Here is an 18,182-nt window from a genome sequence, read left to right as displayed (position 1 = left end):
AAAAAAACAATTAAAGGAACGAGGATAAGATCTAATAGGAAAAAAATTGATCGAGGGTGGAATCACAAAAAAAAAAATACAATTCTAAAAATTATCTTAGATTACAAAAAATACAATTAAAAAAATCAGGACTAAATTTGACAAAGTAAAAAATTAAATGAAGATAAAATTGAAACAAAAATTCAATTTCATAAATTATTTTAAATAGAAAAATAATAACCATAAGAATAAGGACTAAATAAAAAAAAGTTTAGGAGCTGATTTGAAAAATTAAGGTAAAGCACAAACATAAAAAAAAAGAAAAAAGAAAAAAATAAAATTCACCACCACCAAACTAGAGTTATTCCCGGTGCACGTACCACAAGTTAATGCAAGAGACATCAAGATAAAAAGGATGCGACCTTGGGATGACCTTCTAGCTATTGAAATCAGTCGCATATGTCATTTGAAGATGACCGTGTCAGCATTTTTTTTTAATTTTTTTCATTTTTAAAAGAGCAGATTCCTACAAAAATAAATAAAAAAATAAAAAAATTCAGTAGCGCAATCTCTAAAATACCATCCAACGCTAGGCTTAAAAATATAAACTCTAAGGGAAGTAGGTCTTTTTATTGTGTATAAAACTGAAAAGATGAAAAAAGCTCCCATTTTCAGTCCAATGTTTTTTATTTATTTATTACAAAGATAATTTGATTATTTTACTGTACATTTTTAAATAAAATTGTAAAAAATGAAATACTATAAGATATTCCTAAGAAAAAAAAAAAAAAAGAGGAAGAAGAAGCTTTCCGTCCGGCCCAATATTTGGGTGGAGCGGATTGGAATAAATCGAATACCTCATTCCATAAGAGGCCAGGAAATGGGAGGAAACGAGGGATTTCCTCCGTGCGTTCAGTCCATTTTGCAAATGGAACCTAAGCTTCGAGAGTTAAGATCGCAATCTCCCATGTCTTCTCTTATTTATTTCGACAAGACATATCGTATCTCTTGGTGGGGTCGGTAAGTTCTAGTTTGGACATTTATGTTTTAATCAACAATGTTGACCATTCGAATAAAGTATGAAATCAATTTGTTTAAAAATCTCTCCTAAACATTATTGCCATGCATGTGGTTAAGATTCTTATGCTTCTTGTATAGGAATGCTTTGAAACTTATATTCTCAAAAATAAAAACCAATTTAAGAATAGGTTATTGAAATTATTACCGACGAAACTATCCCATCAAAAAGCTCGAGTTCTTAGGTGAATTTATAATAATAATAATTTTATATTATTTTCTAATAAATTTTATTACAATTTATGAAATTAATAAAATTTTAAAAGCGATAATTTTATCTGAAACTTTAAAATGTACAAGGAAGGTATCGACTATAATTTTATTTGCAAGTATAAAGAGATAAAGGGCTTGGAAATGTGGAGGTAAAGCATTCTTCTGACAAATCGCAATAAAGAGAGATCAAAGATTTGGTACAAACCATGTCAGTCGACAGAGGCGGCCAAAAGTCGGTTGCAGGTAGGTCCAAGATGAGAGAGAGGGCCTTCCACCTTCTTCTTCCTCTTCTTCTTCTGCATTTTTTTTCCAATGTTTTGAAACACATTGAAAGAGTGGCTTAAAATCAAAAGAGAGATTGATTGATGGATGCCCTCCAAGTTATTCCAAAAGAGCAGGAAATCGTGTCAAGATGAACCTCTTCATTAGTTGAAAATATTAGTGGCTTTTCTTCTTCTTTTTGAAGTATTTCGATTTTTCACTACAAAACAAAAAAAAGAAAGAAAAAAAGAGAAATTGATTGATTGCACATATTTTTAAATAAGAATTATACTTTAAATTTCAAATTATAATATATTTATTTATCACTTTTTTTTTAGTGTGGAACACATTGAGAATATATATTAAATAGAATAGCTTATTTTTCTCACGGGACACTCTTAAAATAAAATGAATTTTGCAATATATTTTTAATACATTATTTCAAATTGAAATGCATTTTTAATATTGTTTTAAAATTATAAATTAGTCTAAAATATTTTTTTCAAGCAATAAGTTTATAAAGAAAGAATTAATACTGAAGATCAAGAACAATTCTCCATTTGGCAAGAGATTATTAAAATTCATTTACCGAAAAAAAATAACAATTTAATAATTTCATATTTCCTGGTTGTTGAAAGACAAGTTTCGAAACTCATTTTGATATGGTTTTAAATGAATTTTATCTGGATATCTTAATTCACATCCTTTTAAAGAGTGAGACTAGTCCTGTTTAGGGTTTGTGATTGCCCCTCCCAATAAATATGTTTTCTAGAGATCAAACTTGTATTTTTATCCTTGTAAGGATATATATAGCAGTGTTTTAGCTATTAGACCAATATTTTATTAATAAATTTTATCTGGCTCTAAATCATTACTTCAATGCGATAAGAAAATGTGATTTTCCACGTGGGAAAAATCATTTTTATTTTTTAAAATAACAAGCATGAACTCCAATTATTCATATTCATAATAAGAGGATTGAATCTCACAAAAGATAATATTGCTCTCCAAACCACCTACACATGGTCCACATCTTGGTGTGTTCAATTCCCGATTGAAATGATCAAATATAGTAAAAAGTATTAGCCGATTGTGGAGCACAAGCATGTGGGGTTGTTCTTCTATGCATGATGAAGAAACACAGAAAAGAAGAGATCATACAACTATAGCTAAGCTAAGCTAGGGCAAGGTCCCCTCGTAATTAAGAGCCTTTGCATCTTATACCGTCCCCATGAAAACATTAAGAAAATGAAATAAAGTTAGAAAATGAAAACATACACACGCTATATAGTAATTATATATTATGTTGAGAATAAAGCATACTAGCTGGTTCAAAAGATAAGATGACAGGAGCAAAGCACATGCAACGTATAGGAGACGGTATGCATGCCCACATTAGCACAATATTATTAGTGAAGTGGGTCTCAAGAGGCTTATGATCATTCATATATTAGTTTGAAATTGCAATTAATGACACAGAAAATAACTGATAATTATATATAGAAGGCTAGCTTGATAAGGATTTTGGCTATATATATATATATATGTATATATATATGTATACAGACAACGAAGCAAGTGCAATTTGATCGAATTGACATTTGAATTTGTGGGATGGAAAAGCTTAAGACCGCGTCGGGTGCTTTCTGCTTTGCTAGCTGTAAAAAACGCGTTTTCGCTTTGCTCTTCTTTAATGCCATCTCTCTCTCCCATGTATCTTTTCCAATTGTCTAAAGAGAGAGATCCCTCTCTGTTCCTTTTCTTTTCTTTCTACAGGAAAGATATCTCTTTTGATAGCCACATTTATGTCCCTCTGTTAGTATATTCTTGTAGTGTATTATTGGCCACAATGTCTACAGTACTGTTACTATACATTTCCATTCTATATATATATATATATATATATATATATATATCTTCAATTTACTAGCCGAGCCAGGCTTGCTATGGTGAATTCACCACCCCTATTTATTATTATTATTATTATTCTTGTAATTGTAATGATATAGATGTGATTAAAGTCTTCCCTGCTAAAGCTAACAACTAACGAAATAGCAATGATCATCCAAGGCCGGCCTTGGATGAGCCTTGGATGATCATTGCTATTGTTAGATATTAGTTTTAACAAGGAAGACTTTAATCACATCTAATATCATTACACTTACAAAAAAAATCATTAGGATAGTGAATTCATTACACCAGACACAATATATTGTTGATGGGAATAATGTAATTATATTTTTATTTTTCTAAATAAAACTATTAGGCTTGTTATTAGAAGTAACACTATCATTTTACAAGGATAAATTTGTCATTATCATAATTCTTGGGGACAATAGGGTCTTTTTGCATTTTCAGAGCACCTTGTAATGATTAAAATACCATTAAAATCAAAATTACATAAAAAAATTTTGATTGGGGTAGTGAATTCGCTATACACCTAGACAAAATGAATTGTAAACGGGAACAAAGTAATTACATTTTGTCATTCTACAAAAAACCATTAGGCTACCTATTGAGGGCAATACTATCATTTCACAAGAACCAATTGGTCATTATCATAATGATTGGAGATAACGAGGTCTTTTCACATTTTAAAACACAATGTAATTTTTAAAATACTCTTAAAATTAAAATTATATAAAAAAAATTAAATGGGGCAATGAATTTACTGTACATCTAGATAAATAAATTGAATGGGGTAGTGAATTCATAATACACCCAGACAAAATGAATTGCGGATGAGAATAAAGTAATCATACTTTTGTCATTCTACAAAAACCATTAGGCTTTTAGTAGGAAATCCTTTATATTCCATTGCCAATTCATTGCCTTTTCACCCAAGAGATTTTCTTTTTCCTTTTCTTTTTTCAAAAAAACTTGCAAATTCAACAACTTATCTATTTTGGTTTCAATCAATGTGTATGAATAAGAAAGAAGTGTATTTACTCTTTGTCTAATTATTGATAGGCTAATAGGCTTGAACATGAGAAATTAGTTATGATAATTTTTTTATCCTTTTTCTTTTTTTAGGTTGATTTCAGAGCTTTACAAGTTGTGCCAAATTTATGCTACTAAATTGTTTAACCTTTAAAGAAAAGTTATTGATTTTATTAATCAGTTTATTATTATTGTATATATTGTATTATAAGGGGTTTTATCTTTCAAATTATCATGTGACAATGATAATAATCAGGTGATAACAGGTTATGTGCATTCTAGTTACAATTTTATGTATTTAGTGATCTAAGAAGTAAAAGAAAATTTCTACTTTCTTCTTGTATTTGGTTTTGATTTTTCTAGTTCCACAAATTATGTGATGAAAAACCCCTTTTCAATATTTATGTTGGAATTAACAACATTTCCTAAACTTGTCATTTTAAAGGTGCCATGAAATTGATGCCCAATTAGTTGCATTATTCAAGATTATTACAAGGTTAAGACTGCCAAATTGATGAAGAGCATAGAAAGCTAAATTGGTATGCATGAAAAAGAAAGAAAGAAAAGAATATGAGTTGCAAAAGAAGAATAAGGAAAACCAAATGAAATTATAATGTACACAAAATGTTTGATAAAAGTCAAAAATAAAAATAGCAATCTAGTACTTATTGGATTGTCATTTTTTATTTGGTGGTATTTTTTTTTCTGCACTAGGAATTTTTTTAGTCATTAAATAAAATGTAATGACAATTTTGTAAATAATTTAACTTTTTTGATGATTTTTTTTGTCATTATATAAAGTGTTATGAACTTATAAAGTTCAAGATGTAAATTGTATTTTTTCAATGAATAGTGACAAAGTAAAAAAAAAAATAAACTATAGGATGATCAAAGTAATTTTTTCAAATCTTAATTGTGATGACGAAAAGACTAGGTTATAATCAAATATGAAAACATAGGGATTTAATATTAGTTTTTTGAAAAAGAATTGATTAGTAATTATTTTATTATTTTATATTAGTATCAATATTTTTGTAATGGTGTTTCTAATGTTAGTGCTTAAAAGATATAAAATATGGTTTATAATGTATGTAAAAATTTAAAAATTTGATGAATAATAATACATGAAAACAACATCCTAACAAAAACTCAATTGAACTAAGCCAATTAATGTGTCAAAGAATAAAAGTTTGTAACACTAATAAGTTTTATCCAACTTAATTTCTAGCACAACTAAACACTATAAATTAATCTCCAACTCATTTTTCTAAGGCATAGTCAAACACCAGAAAATAAACTATTTTTTTAACATTTATTTTCATGGAATTCACTATTTAGTAAACAAGCAAGTTTTAAAAAGACTGAATGTTGCATTGGTTTTAATCGTTTGAAAGAGTGGTAAAAGCAATGAAAAGGCTAGCCCACAAGCTAGAGATGCCTCCCTTTTTTAGAAATATTATTTTCGCACAAGAATTTAGCTTACATGATTACAAATATTAGACTAAATGCCTAATTTGCTCAAATTCAAAATCTTATATCATACATGTATGCTGATGAGATTTATGAAAAACACTACAAGATCAAGGTATTTTCAAGGCTAATGGATGTACTAGAAAATTAAGACTACTCGACTTGGACTTCATGAAGACCTGCAAAACAAGTCCCTTCCTAGCCTTAGGAGATTGTCTAATACTTAAGTTAGTATTATGATGGAGTAAAAGAGTTTCAAAGGTTGTGTTATATTTATTTACAAAGAAGTTATAAGATATGATCAAAAGTGGAAGAAAAAAAAGTGATTTGAGAGATTTCAATCATTTATCTAATGGCTAATAGAGATTTATATAGACATGAACAACACCAAATTGTATGGATATAGAGGTAGATATGAGAAAAACATTGAGATACTTATCTTAGAGGCAAACATTTAAGACAACAGCCTTTAATGATTAATGGTTCATTGTTGAGTGAAAAAAAAGATACCACGAGGGCCATTGCCTAGGTTTAAGCTTGATACAATGCTATTTTATAGGCTTTATTATGACAGAAGGATATGTGAGCATTTAATACATATGTATTTTATCTCTATAGATAATGGTGAAAATACAAGGTTGACTATACAAGCTTAACTAAGGGCAATGTACCTAGATTGTAATAGTTGGATTCAGGGGTATAGGCTTTGTCACTAACGATTGCATTTATACCTAGGCAAGATAGGTTTTTTTATACCTAGGTAAGGTTATTCCTTGTACACAGAGTAAAGAATGTCTTTATACTCAAGCAAAGTTGTTCCTTATACTCAGGGTATATAATTTGTAATTCAAAAACCATATACAAAGCCATTTTATACCAAGATGTAGAATATAATATCTTCTCGTATTAGTTGTTCCTTGTATATGAGTGAAGAATGTCTACGTATTCAAAAAAAGTTATGTCTTGCACCTAGGATGAAGACTATCTTATTTAAACAACATATGAAGAGCCATCTTATATCTAGGTTACAAAATGCCTTTGTACTTGGATTATACAGTTATAGGGAGAGAGTTTCATGTAGATTAATTGTATAAAGAGCAATTAGTCAAGAAAGTTTCATGGATATCAATCATATAAAGAACATTTTATAAAGAACAACTCATTCAGAAATTTTCATAAAGATCAACTGTATGAAGAATGTTATATGAACAATACTAAATGAAGCATGCTATGAAAAATATTTTATGGAGAATTATATACGGAGAAAATTTTAGAGATAACAACCTTTATTTTAATGGTTGTTCTTGGTGGCCTGAGAAATATCTAGATACTTACCATATTTGGAGGACTTATTCTTATAGTTTTGAAAACAAGGGTTAGATTTTCTTACCACACTCATTTCTTTTACTTAAATATGGTCTTCAAATACTTGTTTTACCTTTAAGAGATTTTTTCCCTAGAAGAGCGTGTAACTCTCTCTACAATATTAGGTTATGGAATACATAAATTAAGGTAATTATAACAATTAGCTCAATAAACCTTCTACCTTTAACATTTATTCATTAAACCTATTCAGATAAGCCTTAGTGCCTTCATTCTCTCTTTGAGTGATGAACAATTATGTGAAGCTTTTCTTGGTCAAGATGTTTATTCTAAAGTGATTTATGAGCTTTACAAAAAGGTACTCATTGCCAATATTTGATCAAGGGTCTAAATAAGGTTCCACATCTAGACTGAACCTCATAAAATCATAGAGAGAGTATTTTACCTGATGCATGAATCCTATATAATCAACTTTAAATTGCTACATATATTTTATATATGTTCTTTAGATCTGTCATCTTATTTTTATTGTTTAAATTCATTTAGGTGAAGATCAGATCTCTCAAAAGATAAGTGTCTAATATTTTTTTTTTCCAATAGAGAGGACCTTACCTAGTAAATATTATACACTTTTGCATTCGAGGTCTATATCAATATAGACTTAACATCTCTCCAGGTTCTTTTTCTATTTGGATTGCCCAAGAAGGTCCCTAATAGAGAATGATGGTGATGGTAGTGGCTATTATCATAATCGCGGTTATATATTGTTATATCCTGGGACTTCTTTTTATCATGTCTCGAGTATCCACTTGTAGAATGATATTTTTTATGATATGAATGAATTTTTTAAGGGCTGTATGAGTGGATTGATTTTTTTTTCTCACTATATTGCATGTCAATTTAGCCTATTTCCTCTTCAAACTAGAATTGTTTACATATATTGAGGACTGTAGGTGGTGGTTATAATGAATAAATCATTTAATATTGAAGAGACATGACCTTTAATTGATGTGCTATGGAATGATAGAATATATAACCTTTCTATATCCTGGAGTTTTTAGGTTATCAATCATGAAAATAATTAAAAAATATATGAAAAGAAAAGAGATTGAATTGACTTTTTTTTAATAATTTCCACGACAATGCCATTAATGCCACTAATGAGATTTACAGAAAACTTTACAAGATCAAAGTTTTTAAAGTGATGATTGATGGATTAAAAGATTAAGACTACTGGACTTGGGACTCATAAATACCGGCAAAACAAGTCCCTTGTCGGGTTTATGGTACCTTTTAATGCTTAAATTAACATTATGATGGAGGAAAAAAAGGGCCTTAAAGATTATTTGTGTGTGATTACAAAAATTATATAAGAAGTGATCATTGGTTGAAAAAGAAGAGAAAGTAATATAATAGATTGTAACCATTTACATTATGGCTCATATACTTTATATATCCATGATCCATACCAACTTGCATGAAGAGAAGACTAGGAGGGAAAAACATTATAACATCTATTTTAGAAGTCATCATTAAGATAAAAACCCTTTAAAACTTATAGTTCATTATTAAATGAAAAGGATAACTTCACAAGGGCTATACTTAGGTATGGATGTTGCCATATCACCATTCTATAGGTTCCATTATGGTAAGAGGGCGTGTGAACATTTGATGAATATATTTTTTGTCACTATAGTTAGTGTTGGGTAGACTAGGTTTAACTATAAGATAGTTCACTCGAGGTATATAATCTGGATTCAAAGGTATAAATTGAAAGTATTTAAAATTAATATTAAAAGTATTTTAACAATTTTAAATAAGTATAAAAATTTATCTCTTTAATCACGAGAACTTTCCCCTGTTAATTGATTTTTTTTACTTCTTTTTATCAAAAATATTAATTTTTAAATAAAAACTTATTATAATTTTTAAATAAAGTTTTGATAAAAAATAATGAATTGATGATTTTAACGTGAATGTATTAAAAAAATAAGAATAATAAAATTGAAAACAATTATATTAAAAAATAAATACTTCTTTAACATTTAGAAAATTATACATATTAAGTTCAAATATAATTATTCAAAAAAAAATTGTTAATATTACCATAAAAACACTAATATTATTTGAAAATAAGAGCATACTTTGATGATTATTTAAACATAATTAAAATAAATTCATTTAAAAAGAATCTAATTAAACAATGCCAAAAGAGAAAAAAATATTGAAATAAAAAATTGAAGTGCCATTGTGCATGAGCTGGAAGAATGAGTTTATGCATCCGGACCATTTTAAAACCCAGGTTCTTGGACATAAAAGCCAATACCTTCGATTACAAGGTGAATTGCTTGGCGTGTGTCTCTATTATTATTTTTTAAAAAAAATAGATGGACAATACATCACCTACAAGGCCACACAATGTGTCATTCGTTTGCAATCTTAATTTTTCAATAAACTTTTTAAACTATAAAAGCTCAAATTCTAATAATTGTTTTCACACAAAAAACTTGAGTAAATCATCTCATAATCCTCAATAACCTTTTTTTTTTAACAATAACACACATTTTAATTAACCAAAATACTCAAAAATCAAATCAAATATAAAAAATTCTTTTAATTTCGATCTACCTTTTTTTTTAGCATCACTAAAGGTGGAAATCACCTCCATTAAATTTCTCTCTCAAAGTTGACTCTACAAACACTAAAATTAAAGTTGTTGGTGGTTGTAATCCAACTACCAGAGATCTTTCTCTCTCCTTAAATTTTATGACTATTTTTTCTCTAACCTCTCGAGATTTAGAGACTATAGCGTAAATATATTTTTGGGATCCAAATGAAAAATCTCAAAAGAAAAAGGATCAATATATAAGAAAAATAAACATTAAGGTATCAAAGTGTATACTTACATACCTCTTGAAAAATACACATGGGATAAGACTACTTACTATAATTTATTATAGGAATAACAAATTTAATTTTTATTCTTTTAATTTTATGTTTTAAAATGACTAAAAACCTTGCATGTAAATTTAATTTATCATTTAATCTTGTAACGACTCCAAAACCCCAAACATATCATAGCATGCAATATGAAGATAATACAAAATTTAAGAACAACAAAAACAAAATTTGCAAGGATTAAAATGAATTTCATTATTAATTTAATGACTTAGTGAAATGTGATTGTTTTGGTATTTATGGATTCGACCATTTGACTCTGAAAAAAATAAAAATAAAAAGTGTGACCGCCGACACATTGATGATAAAAATAAGAATAGTTACGAGAGAGAGGACCCCATCTCAGCCCTCTAGGCTCGAGCACATTTTGACCCATGCCATCACCTTGTCTTAAATTCCCTTACCTGCCCTCTAACACCCATCTGATCTTTGCCTTAAATACTCACTCACACCTCTCTTCACTTCTACAATACAAATCCATGTCCTGAACACCTCTCCTCATCTCTCTCTCTCTCTCTCTTTCTTCTTGTTTATGACTTCGATAACATTCATTCCACGATGACTTTTTCACACCCCACTAGAATGTCTAAAATCTCAACTCTTTCACTCTTCCTTTTGTTGCTTACATTTTTCCTCCCTGTATGCACTGCACATGCAAGTTCCATCACTGATGATCTCCAGAATAACTGCTTGAAGGTACCTGTAAATCAATTTGTGGGATCTTTGATGAGCACTCTTGATATAATCCGAGATGTCATCTCTATAATCTCAAATTTCGGCAATGTTTTTGGTGACATTCGCCTTACCAATGCCATAACTGATTGTCTTGACTTGCTTGACTTCTCTGCTGATGAGTTGAGCTGGTCCATGTCTGCTTCCCAGAATCCTAATGGTAAAGAACAGCATCCGCTTCTTGGCATTCAGTCTTGAGTTTGTTTGTTTGTTTGTTTTTGTATTACATAATGCTAAGAGAGTAATGGGGTTCCAATTCCACTCAGTATCCACCAAATCTCTCTTTTGCCATGTAAGATAGAGGGGACCTCATCTTTACTATGTAAAATTCTTCATTCTCTTCTTTAATTTGGTTTAGTTCTCATTTTCATTATATTTGCAGGTAAACACAACAGCACCGGCGATTTGAGTTCTGATTTAAGGACATGGTTAAGTGCTGCACTTGTTAACCAGGACACATGCATTGAAGGATTTGATGGTACAAGCAACATTCTTAAAGGTCTGGTGTCCGGTAGCCTTAACCAAATCACTTCATCAGTCCAACAACTTCTCAAGAATGTGGACCCACATACCAACTCCAAGTCCAGTGAAGGTGGCTTCAGTGGTAGCATAAGTGGCAATAATGACCGCTTTCCTTCATGGGTTAAGCATGAAGACCGCAAATTGTTAGTCTTGAATGGGGTCACACCTAATGTAATTGTAGCAGCAGATGGGACTGGGAATTTCACTAAGATAATGGATGCAGTAGCAGCTGCACCTGATTATAGCATGCATCGACACATCATTTACATTAAGAAAGGTGTGTACAATGAATATGTGGACATCAAGAAGAAGAAATGGAATCTGATGATGGTCGGAGAGGGTATGAATGCTACAATCATTACCGGTAACCGGAACTATATCGATGGTTGGACAACTTTTCGCTCTGCAACCTTCGGTAAGCTGGAACTATCAATTTTGGTGGTTTGCTTATTTGTCTATGGAAAAGATGGTTTTGATGTGGATTTTATCTGCGTTCGATAATAATAATAATACTACTATAAAAAATGATATTCTCAAACCTGAGATGTGAGATGATCTGCATGTTATTTTCCTCACAGTAGACAGTGTTGTGATTGTTTCGATCTTCTATTTGAAGTTTTTCAATAATTATGCCTTGAAGTGACACTGACATGGCATAAACATGACTAATTTATATAGAAATTTGACTCTGTGAACTCGATTCATCCATATAGAAATTTGAAGTATTTCCATATATTTTATTTTAATAGTAACATGTGATGGCCTGCTGGCCTTGATAATTAGAACTCATTGAACATTATTGCATAAGTGCACTATATATACCTGATCGTCATGTCAATTAAGAATCTGATTTGGATATGATGCAGTACTTTTGTTTTTCTAAATTTTCTGAAGTATCAGTGGCTAATCTTACAATAACGACACTACCTTTTTCTTGTCTGCAGCGGTCAGCGGCAGAGGATTCATAGCTCGAGACATCACTTTTGAGAACACCGCAGGACCTTCAAAACACCAAGCAGTTGCTCTCCGATCTGATTCAGACCTATCAGTCTTCTTCCGGTGTGAAATTAAGAGCTACCAGGATTCACTCTATACACATACAATGCGTCAATTCTACCGGGAATGCCGTGTGAGTGGGACGGTGGATTTCATTTTCGGTGATGCAACTGCAGTGTTCCAAAACTGCCAGATTCTAGCCAGAAAAGGCCTACCAGACCAAAAGAACACGGTAACAGCTCATGGTCGGAAGGACCCAAGTCAACCAACAGGCTACTCTTTCCAATTTTGCAACATCTCAGCAGATATTGATCTCTTGCCTTATGTCAACTCCTCCTACACTTACCTTGGCAGACCCTGGAAAAATTTCTCAAGAACCATAATTATGCAATCCTACATGAGCAATGCTATAAGGCCAGAAGGATGGCTAGAGTGGAATGGCAATGTGTATTTGGATACTTTGTACTACGGCGAATACATCAACTATGGCCCAGGAGCTGGTGTAGGTAGGAGGGTTAAGTGGCCTGGATTTCATATGTTGAACGATTCCACGCAGGCTAATAATTACACAGTGGCCCAATTCATTGAAGGCAACTTGTGGTTGCCATCAACAGGAGTGAGATACACAGCAGGATTGGAAGTTTAGTAATGTAATCATGATTTTCGATTTGTTTAATATGTTAGTTGAAGCTGTTTCAAGGATTGCAGACTAGTTTGGCTTTTGGAAAAATAAGTATATCATAACCCAAATTTGACCCCTCTTTTATTTTTATCAAAACTCTCCTAAAAATTAAAAAAAATTTTCACAAAAATACCTTTTCATACAAATTCATTATTTTCCCAAATATTAATCATTTTACGAGTTTTTCATAATTTTTACTTTCTTTGTCTTTTTCTGCATATTTTTAGTGAGTATCCAAAAACAAAAAAGAAGAAAGAAAAATCAAGTTCAAAAAATATATGAGAAAAAATTCAACAATAAAAAAATCAGTTAGAAAATTTGAAAAAAGAAAATGAGAGAAAACTAAGAAACAGGAAAAATATATAAAAAACACAAAATACAATATGCAAGTTGGATATCTTATCCCCATTTTTTTTTTCTTATCCAAACTTTCTTGGATAATTTAATTCTGCTTAAAATTTATTGCAATCATTTAGCCAAACACCAAAACTCACTTTTAGATAAACATAAACAAAACACCAATTTATCAAAATACTTAAAGCAAGAGATAATGATAAATATACAATTTAGCCCATCTAGCCACACATCCCACTTAATAGGTATAAAGAAAAAACTCCTCATGAAAAGATAAAAAACAAAAAATAAACCACTTTCTCTCCCCTTATTTGATTTGATGTAGGCGAGCTAAATAGGTTTGAAGATTCTGAACAATCAGATGAAGATCTACTACTAACAGATCTTGTAGTTAACCTAGCAGATATATATATTGACCAAATCAATAACTTGGTTACAAAAAGCTATAATTTTTAATCTAATCGTTAGATCAGTCTTAAAGTTTTTCAGGTGATTCTAAAAGCCTAGTTGTATAGTGGGGTTGGCATGTTTGCACTAGCCCACCTTTATAAGACCTTCAAATTAAGGAACAAAGATATTATTTAAGCTAATTTTGTTATTTTTTTCTTGATTTGTTTCTTGGATTTTATGCATTTTCCCTCTTTTGTTGTAGGATTCTGATTTTATTACATTGTAAAGGTCGATTTCTTACCTATTTAAGAAGTTAAAAGCCTCGGATATATATCAAAATTATCTTTTAAAAATAAAACTATGAATTTATGGTTCTTCATATGCAATCATATTTGGCTATTAACTTTATCATGTAGGAAATGATGAGAAGGTTCACCCTTGAGATAAAAACATTTAAGAGCTCATGATCGAGGATATATAGAGACAAATCATAAAGTTAACCTATTAGTTGGCATAAAGAACTTTATGTTAATAGGAACAAGAGGAAAGTGGTCATGGGTCTTTGGCTAATATCAATAACTTGTTGCAGATGAGGTAGTTTTTTATCAGAAAGATTATCATAGGGATTTAGAATTTTAGGTGAAGCTTTCTAACTTTTCAAGAACTTTACAAGAAGATAAATTTATTAACTAGATAAACAATATTGAAAGTTTTTTAATATAAAGATATCATAAAGTAGACAAGAGTGAAGACAGTCATCACCAGATTGAAGAGGGGTATTTTACTTAGTGATAGTAATTGAAGAGGACACAAAAGCGACAAGGAAAACCAAGAATCAATGAATGAGAAAGATAAATGATCACTCTCTTCTTTTTTTATCATGCATAGAAATTGTATCAATGACTCCTCACACTGAAATAAGATGGTAAGTCTCTTGATGATTACACTAACAAGTCATATCAACTAGTAGTAAGGAATGACTTGCTAGAAATAAAGGAGCAACTGGTGGTAAGATATCAAAGTAAGTTATGATAGACCATCCAAGATGTATTATGTTTGTAGTCCCTGTGAACAATATCAAAGGCATGGTAGAAGACCTTGACACTAAAGAAGCAATAAAGTGTTAGGGCAATCAATAAATTTTTGAAGCTGACTAGTACTTCAAAAGGAAAACAATAATAATAAGAGATCAATCATTACTCAGCCTAAACTATAACAAACTCAGACTCAACAAACAATATGCCAGGGTTCTAATTTTAGAATTCAATATTAGGAATATGTTGAACTAGGATATTGAGCCAATAAGTGTCATATGCTAGAGGGTCATCCAGAAAAGAATTTATTGATAGAAGAGTTGAATGATTTTAACTATGATGATTCTAAAAGTAATGGAGAGATTCTGTATAAAGATGATGGTGCTACCCTAATCATCTAAAAGAGTTTGTTGACATCTAATGATGATTCAAGTAAAGATTAGAATTATACTAGCATCTTTCATTCCACATGCACCATAAAGGATAAGACATGTAATTTAATAATTGACAGTGATAGTTGTGAGAATGTGGTGTCTATAAAGACATTGAAGAAACTCCATCTAAAATCTAAAAGCCACCCTAAGCCTTACAAGTGGACTCAGCTATTTAAAAGACACTTAGGTTGTTATTGATAGATGATTTTTTGTTTCTTTTTCATAGTATAAAATTATTTTGATAATGCTTGGTATAACATGGTTTTGGTGGATGTGTGCCATATTTTGTTGGGTAGGTCATGATAGTTTGATAAGAGTGTTGTGAATAATGAAAAAAAAAATGCACGCCCTTTACATAAAAAGGAAACATATAATGTTTTTAGCTATATAAAAAAAAGTCATCACTAAAATTGGTAAGGGAAAGAACATGTTGCCCTTGTCGTGGTTCATGAAAGAGATAAAGAGAGAGGGAGTAGTATATGCCTTAATGCCAGTAGTAGTGTTATAGAGGAAAATGATGATAACGACCTGAACAAGTACAAGGTGTGCTAGTAGAATTTGTGGATTTGATGCTAAAAGAGTTACCTTAAGGATTACATCTTATGAAGGATAACAAACACTAGACTGAATTGATTTCGAGTTCCATCATTCCAATGTAGCTCGCATTAGAGATATCTAGTAAGAAGCAAGAGATTGTCTTTTTCTCTTTCTCAATCTTAGTGTTTGGAAAAACTTTATGGAACTAAACTACCCTGGATTATGATTTATAATATTTATTAAGCTTAAGATAAGCAATAATAAAGTGGGAATTATTGAATTAAATATTAATTACCTATTAAATAGTCAGTCTTAGGATTCTAAAATGAATAAAAGTTAATAAATTGGTTATGCAATCATGGTATTGGAATCTCCAAAAAGTATAAAGCAGGAACTCTTTAGAGTCTTTTTTGACTTTGAAATTAGGAACCTCTCTTTTGTTATTAGCTAAGAATACATCTAACTCTTTTTTGAATTTGAACAACCTATAAGATTGTTATTTTAGGATTACTTTTTTATCCCAGTAAATGTTGGCTACATTTCTACTGGTAGCCAATTTTTAAATGAGGTGTTTTTTGAAGTTTGTGTAGCTTTGAACCTACATTTGTATGACTTTGTTTCTAAAAAAACTTGTGCAATGAAATATTTTAAATTTAAGATTTTTACACTAGAAATAATTTTTTTAAATGAAAGCATTCGTGCTTGAATGGAGGCTAAAGATAAGTTTTGTGAAAACCTAACATTCCATATGAAGGTTTTATCTTATAAGAAATGCTTTTTAATGGAACTTGAGCTAAAGTTGGTTATGACAAAAAAAAAAAACCCATATGTTTTGCCTGGAGGGTCGAGAAATTTCATCTTAAATCTTGTCTTCTTATTTTATGTTGAAATAATATTCACTAGGAAAATATTTTATTAAACTAATAGGTAAAAATCATTATTATTATTTTCAAAAGAGGTTTAACTATAAAGATATCTCTCATACTAATTACATGTCATTTGAAAAAAAATATTTCTCGTAGCATAATCTTAAAGATGCATTTACATCAACTTGGTTTACTTTTAATAATATTTTTAGCTGATATCCTCAATATTTGTAATAAAAAAATCAAGAAAAGAAGTAAACTTCTTTAACTATCAGGTCAACTTAACGATTATAAATTATATTAAAATCACATTTGCAAGGAAAAATCCTATATCTAGGAAGCAACGAATAAAATACACTATTTGAAAAGCCTAAATCAATGACATATTAATAGTTTTATCTCTCACAAGGTGTCACAAGTAAAATTCCAAGTCAATTTTGAACATAATAAAAAATGTGTTAACATTCCAGATACATTTTAAAATATCATGATTTTTTTTCAAAAACACAAATATGTTGCTTACACATATATTCTATTTACATTACAAATAGGATATCAAGTCAATTTCTAATGTGAATTTTTATTTGTTTGTATATGCTTTTATGTATCATAAATTTTTTTAATTGAAAAACAAAAAGATATCATTTATGCTTTATAAAATAAACCAAAAATTATATGAACCAATAAATCTTAAAAGAGTTGTTAACACTAATTAAATATTAAAACATGAAGCTAATCTTCATAGTTTAAATAAAAGATAGATACAAATATAAATATTTTAAGCCGATTGTTCTTTTTATTTTATACGTTTTGATTCATTTTATCTTAACGACTAAATATTATTGATAATAACAATTGGTTTATGTTGTTATAAAAACTTCATACAAATACAATTAATTCATATAAAGTATAAGCGATATTTTTTTTATACAAACCAAACTAATCTCTTTGAAGTATTATGCAACTAAAAAAAATATAAAAATATCAATATTTAAATAAAAACAATTAATGAAAAGGGCAAAAATTAAAAAAATTAAAAATTAAAAAGGACAAGCAATCATAGGTCAAGGCCACACACTTACATTAATAAAAGACTCGGACATATTTGGACTTGAAAGACTAGATACGCAACAATTTTTTTTCTTACATTAATAATAGATGATTTGTCACCTGTTTCTATGCACACAACACACACATATAAAGGTGGACAACAAGTCAACTGCAATGATAGGTGACCTCTCAACGATTGATTTTATTTTTTTAAAAATTAGGGCTCATGTTTTTGGACTCCAAAAACTTAATTTCCAACTTTTTTTTTTTTTATCTAAAAACATCTCCAAAACACCATATAAACCTACAAAAACACATAGCAACCACAAAACACCCTAAAATCACTATAAAAAAACAAAAATCA

At 29.7% G+C, this 18,182-nt stretch overlaps 1 protein-coding gene across 1 annotated transcript; it reads left to right on the top strand.

The window, feature by feature from the left end:
- Nucleotides 1-10,684: 10,684 nt before the first annotated feature.
- On the top strand, nucleotides 10,685-13,221 carry LOC133690216 (pectinesterase/pectinesterase inhibitor PPE8B-like). The gene is made up of 3 exons (XM_062110440.1): nucleotides 10,685-11,113; nucleotides 11,336-11,890; nucleotides 12,420-13,221. Exons 1-3 carry the CDS (start codon nucleotides 10,780-10,782, stop codon nucleotides 13,115-13,117), a joined length of 1,587 nt encoding a protein of 528 aa, XP_061966424.1. The 5' UTR covers nucleotides 10,685-10,779; the 3' UTR covers nucleotides 13,118-13,221.
- Nucleotides 13,222-18,182: the final 4,961 nt, after the last annotated feature.

Source organism: Populus nigra, chromosome 3, assembly GCF_951802175.1.
Source record: "Populus nigra chromosome 3, ddPopNigr1.1, whole genome shotgun sequence".
In the NCBI taxonomy this organism is placed as follows: Eukaryota; Viridiplantae; Streptophyta; class Magnoliopsida; order Malpighiales; family Salicaceae; genus Populus; species Populus nigra.
Note: the sequence above shows the minus strand (reverse complement) of the source record. Positions and strands in the feature narration are given on the sequence as shown.